The sequence below is a fragment of the Sminthopsis crassicaudata genome, chromosome 4, assembly GCF_048593235.1.
Source record: "Sminthopsis crassicaudata isolate SCR6 chromosome 4, ASM4859323v1, whole genome shotgun sequence".
NCBI classification, from domain to species: Eukaryota; Metazoa; Chordata; class Mammalia; order Dasyuromorphia; family Dasyuridae; genus Sminthopsis; species Sminthopsis crassicaudata.
In genome coordinates, this window is record NC_133620.1 from 453859948 (window position 1) to 453865387 (window position 5440).

Sequence of the window (5440 nt, forward strand, 5' to 3'; positions counted from 1 at the left end):
CCCTTTTTACTATTAGCCTAAAGGCTTTTTTTTCCTGACAGTCATCTGTGCACCAAATTGGCCTGAGATAAGTTTCAGGTATAAAACAAACACATTCTGCCAAATACAGCAGCATGGAAGCAAAGTCAGTAGCCATTGGTTACATATGGCGCTCTGGACTCAAAGCTGAGACTGATGCTGGAGAATGGGTAGGAAAGAACACCCTCTCAACAATTTCCCGTTAAAACCACTGAGGGATGAGAGTGGATTCAGTCACTAGTGAGTGGTGAGTGGTCATACCTGTCTCCTTAAGCCAATGTCAGGGAATAAGGACACCAACCTAGTCCCTCTCAGCCAACTGGAAACATGCCTGTGAGCCAAAAGGTTTTGGTTTCTTCATTAGTCATAGAGGATTCCATGAGTCACAAGAACACACTCAGTGAGAATGTTTACAGTGTTCTCCAACAACAGACACATCCCCGTGTGCACCCACAGGCCTAATTTCAGCCAGAATTTCCCACTTCCTTCCCTTTGGGGCCACATGATAGGCACCTGAGCCCTGATTTGGGAGAGTTGGACAAAAGAGAAAAGACTGTCAAATTTGTCTTTTCAAATTGTATTTAAATATATAATTTCCACAGCAAGATTGGCCAGGTGGTGGCCAACAGGATGGAACCATTCCCTTGCCACAGAATAGGCTAGAAGGAACAAGTAACTTTTACTTTGTTCCCTACACCCTCCTCCCCCTTCCCTCAAATAAGGGGATCTGAGGATATCCCAACATAAAATAGTAAAGAGCATCCATTTCCGGTGTAATAAAGGCAAGTTGGACAGTTGCACTAAGGATTCATAAGTCTTTGAAGTCATCAAATTGTTCCTGATCTTTTCGAAGGGGCCATTCTGTGGCATTCCTCTCCAGAAAGCTCTTGTAGAGTCCAAGAAAGACTGGGAATCATCCTGAGAGCTGCCGGCACCTGGGAACAGCCCAGTGGAGCTGCTCAGGAAATTGAGGCAGTGGGGGCCAACAGCCCACTAGTGTCACCCACCACTTAAGGAGAGCTTCCAGATGCCCGGTGCAGACAAAGTCCTTGAAAGCAGGCCTCTTGCACTGCATGGCCCTGTGGGGTGCTGGGCTCCTCCCCCAGGAGAAGCTTCTCTCATCGTAAATAATAGTCGATGGCGGCAGAGAAAGCAGCAAAGCCTCCACAGCCGATGGCCCCGGCCTTTAAGCCAGCTGCAAAACCAAGAGAGGGAAGAGATGTAAGAGTAAGGCCTGGCTGGAGAACTACACACACACACACACACACACACACACACAGCAACCGATTCCACGGAGGCCAGAGAGGCCCCAGACAATTGGGCTCCTGGCAGTACCTAGCCACCCATCTATGGGGCTTCTCATCAGTTCAGCTCCAAGGCAAAAGGTGCTTTAAAACAGGAGCCCGAGGAGCCTCAGCCTTGGGACAAGGAAAGCAGAGAGCCTGTCTCTGACATCTGTTTACAAAACAAATTCCTGAGGTGGCAATTAAAAGCGGGAGGCCAATTTGCTCTAAGGCAGCAGCAAAGGCAGAAGATTCAGCCTAGGAACAGCCAGCTCTACCCTCTCTACAGTCAAACACAACTATTGGTTAAGGTGCAAAGGCAAGAGGAATAATAACAAAGCTTTCAACCATCACAAACAAACAGAAAAGGGGATTTGGGTTCTGGCCAAGCCAGGAAGTGATGGCGGCTGGAGCGCTGATGAGCCCTGCTGCTTCCATGGAACTTGACCAGTGGATGGCAGTTTGATGACAAAGTAACTTTTACATTAACAGAGGGGAATTATAACATGAAATGTTTAAATAGCCAAATACGGTACCTGGATTCTGCCTGCACAGAGGACCTAAGCAACAGGCAGGTAACCGAAACTGTCTCCCAGAATGCTTCAAAGGACCCAAAGAGGTCCGGTGGCCCACAATAAAGAGTGCAGAATCACAAGGTTAAGAGGAATTAAGTAGCCTTTACAAAAATAAATAAACAAATAAATAACCTAGAGTTTGACCTCACATGCATATCCGATTGCCAAAGATACTGAGAGAGCCACAGTCAGTGCTGGAGAGGCCGTAAGACACATGCACAGTAATAGGCTAGCTAATTCCCGCCATATCAGAAAACATTTTGTAATTATGCAAGAAAAGTCACTACTCCTTACCCCAGCAAACCAGCTGCTGGGCATATGTACACCGTCTCCCCCTCCCCCCCAAGCAGGACTTTTCCCCTCCCATATCCCAAGATTTCATAGCAGCACCTTTTTGGTAGCAAAAAAACTGCAAATACAAATACAGATGTCCACTGAAGAATGACTGAGCAGAGTACAGTACTAGAATGTAATACAAAAGTATTTTATCACAAAAAAGAGCCAATGTGAGCAAATCAGTGGTGATGAATTAATTCTAAGTTCTAAGAACAGAATCAAGAGATTAATATACAAACAATCATGTAAGTTGAAAACAGTAAAATCCCATCCAACTCAGGATCAAGAATTCAGAGCTGAAAAGGTCCTGAGAGATCAACTGATCAATCCCCTGATTTTCCACATGACAGACCCAAAGAGATGAACAACCAAGCCATCACCAGGCCCATAATGAGTGCATCCTACGGGCCAGGCAGATATATAGAGGCTAAATGCCTTTGCCCTCAAGTGGACCTATCCACAGGGGCATATGCCAGTGGCCACACCCCATCCCAGCAGGCTGGCACCCTCCCCCACAAGGAGATTTCTACCAATCCAGCCTCCTCAGACAACTCAGGGCTCTCCAGCTTCAAACCGTCTACTCCCTGAGAGTGTCATTTAACAATGCAAATAGACATAGACATTTATGCAAACACAAATAATGGTACGCTTTAAAATTAAAGCACACAATTCATTGGGACAAACGAGCGGGCCCTTTTTCTCTTCGGATACCACAACACCACATGCCCCTGCCTTCCGTTCCAAACAGATCTATCTGCCAGGTGATTTAGGAGGGAAAGATCAGCAAAGGCCTCCTCCAGAAGGTGGCATGTGGCAGCGGAGCCTTTAAGAGGAGTTCCAGGGCATTCTAGGCTTAGGAGAAGGCGGGGCAAAGCCCAGAGAGGGCAGAAATACATGAAGAACAGTATCAAGGCAATTTGATGAGACCACAGGAATAAGACTGTGACACAGGTTGGCCGAGTCAGGGTGGAAAAGTCTTTCTGTAGTAAATATTGGACTGATTCAAAAATCTGTCTTGGTCCCAGAGGAAAAAGGAAAAAACCTATCTCCTTCCATTCAGGAGAGAAGTGGGGGACCACAGTGTGGAGTCTTACAAAGCCTATTATGAGAAGTGGCTGTTTTGCTGATCAGATTTTGCTCAAGTTTATGTTTTTCAGAAGGGACAATTCATTTAAGGGGAATGCAGTAGTATAGTGAGAAATGATTCTTTTTTTAAAAAAAATATGAAAGAAAAAGAAAGAACTTAGATAAAATTCCCAATGGTGGAATTAATTTCAATAGAACTATTCCAATGAGAGCTCACTAGCAAGAGATTCTTCCTCATCTCTAAATTCTTTGCACAATCATAGATTTTAGAATTAGAAAAGTCCAACCCCTATTTCTTACATTCAGAAAAACACCGAATCCCAGAGATTTGCCAAAGAGTAGCAGAAGTTGGAATCCTAAATCCTTTCCTCTTTTCTCTATGCTCCTTAACACCGAAGCGCCACCATCAACATTCACACGTGAGTAAATCTCATTGTAGCCTAAGGAGATAATGGTCATCTGCCGTCCACACATGCCCAGGCATCAGCCTTAGGGAAGATGCCCGTAGTCACGAAGAACACTTCACAAGAGCTGCCCACTGACCTCTAAAGCCAATGGCTCCTCCAGTGATGCAGCCACTGAGGACGCTGTTCTTCCAGTCAGATTTCCCCCGATACTGTGGGATGAGAAATGCAGGTCAGTATCACAGAATCACGGCACACAAGATGATTAAGAAATCAATCGCAGGTTTCTAGTTGGCTAATTCATTTCCCCCACTAACAAGATTCCCACCTTTTTCAAGGATGACTCATTTTTTCAAATATTTAATTTCTTTTCCAATTATATGTAAAAACCAATTCTTAATATTCACTTTTTTTAAAATCTGAGTTGCCAACTCAAGACAAGTCTTAAGCTTCCAAGGCATCTTCTGCATATGGCACCAGGGCAACACGACACGGAAAATCCAGGGCAGTAAGGATGCCAGAATCTCTCATTCTAACTATCCGTGCAGGGAAGTTAAATGAAATCATAATCTCATAACTTTCACACGGAAAAGAAGGCCAATCTATGCATATGTGCCGTAAAAAATAGTTATAATTATAAAGTTAATTAAAGAAAAGGAGGCCAGCTTCCAGCCCCCCAGGGGGCACGTGACAAAAAGCTGGCCCGAGGTGTCTCAGTAAAGGGCAGCCGCGGGAGCACTGGGAGACAGCTGAGCTTCTGAATTAGGAAGAGAGCATCACTTACGGACTCCACCAGACACTCAGTGCAGGAAAATATGGCCCCGACGATGGCGAAGTTCTTGGCGTAGGACAGTCCCCTCTGCCCCATGTCTTTGAGAACTTCTCTCGCGGTGGGTGTTCGGTAGGGATCCTTCGGGTCAAAGCCCACATTCGTATCGATGCCAGCGGTGAACACCCCGAACGCTCCCCCCAAGACAAATCCTAAGTAACGAAAAGAAGAGTTCTTACTTCCCATCGTCTCCTACGGTAGGGTGGCCTCTGCCAGCAGAGGGAGGCGTCCTGGCAGGACAAGCTAAGCAGAAGCGTCGGGGTCACATCTCACAGAGCGAGGGTGAGAAGGACGGCTGGAGTGACCTCGGGAGACGGGCCGGCAAGTGCCCGAGGTAAAAATGGCCACGCTCGTTACAAGAGGGTTCCTGCTCCCACACCTGGGTGAGAGACGATCAGCTCGCCCTAAAGGCAGCCGGAAGCTGCTCCGCAAGCTCCCGGAACCCGGTAATGGGCAAGCTGGGGTCCGAAGAACCTAAAATATAATGTGCCCCTTCCCCTCCCCCACTCACAGCCTTCTGCAGAATGAGATGCACACGAGTTTTGCTCGGGGGAAGCCTGACACTGGCAGTTAAAGCGGGGATATCAAGGGCACATCCCGCTCTTGCCTCTTGCTACTCACATCACCGTGTTTTAAATCATTTAACTTCTCCGGGTCTCAGTTTCCTCATCTGTAAAGTGGGGATGAAAACTCTGGTGGTATCTACTAGGTAAGGCTTTCCCTGCTCCCTGGCCGGCCCGAGGCTTCCTAGCCTGCCTCCCACCGCTCGCTCTCCCGCGCACGGACGCGGGCCCAGCTCAACGTCGCTTTAGGCGCCTGCCAGGCTTCGGGAGCGGCCTCAGAGCACCAGCTCTCCCCTAGCGCTCCCCCCCCCCCCAAGCCGCTGCTTGGAATACGCTCTGTAGGGGG

The 5440-nt window shown here is 47.5% G+C and overlaps 1 protein-coding gene across 1 annotated transcript in view; it reads right to left on the minus strand.

The window, feature by feature from the left end:
- Positions 1 to 579: 579 nt before the first annotated feature.
- The window catches only part of TIMM22 (translocase of inner mitochondrial membrane 22), a 5659-nt gene continuing 798 nt past the window's right edge, over positions 580 to 5440 (minus strand). The window contains exons 2-4 of the mRNA XM_074263808.1: positions 4487 to 4683; positions 3842 to 3914; positions 580 to 1213 (exon numbers count right to left, since the gene is read on the minus strand). Coding sequence (XP_074119909.1) covers positions 1137 to 1213; positions 3842 to 3914; positions 4487 to 4683 — 347 coding nt within the window. The 3' untranslated portion in view covers positions 580 to 1136. The remainder of the gene's footprint in view (positions 1214 to 3841; positions 3915 to 4486; positions 4684 to 5440) is intronic.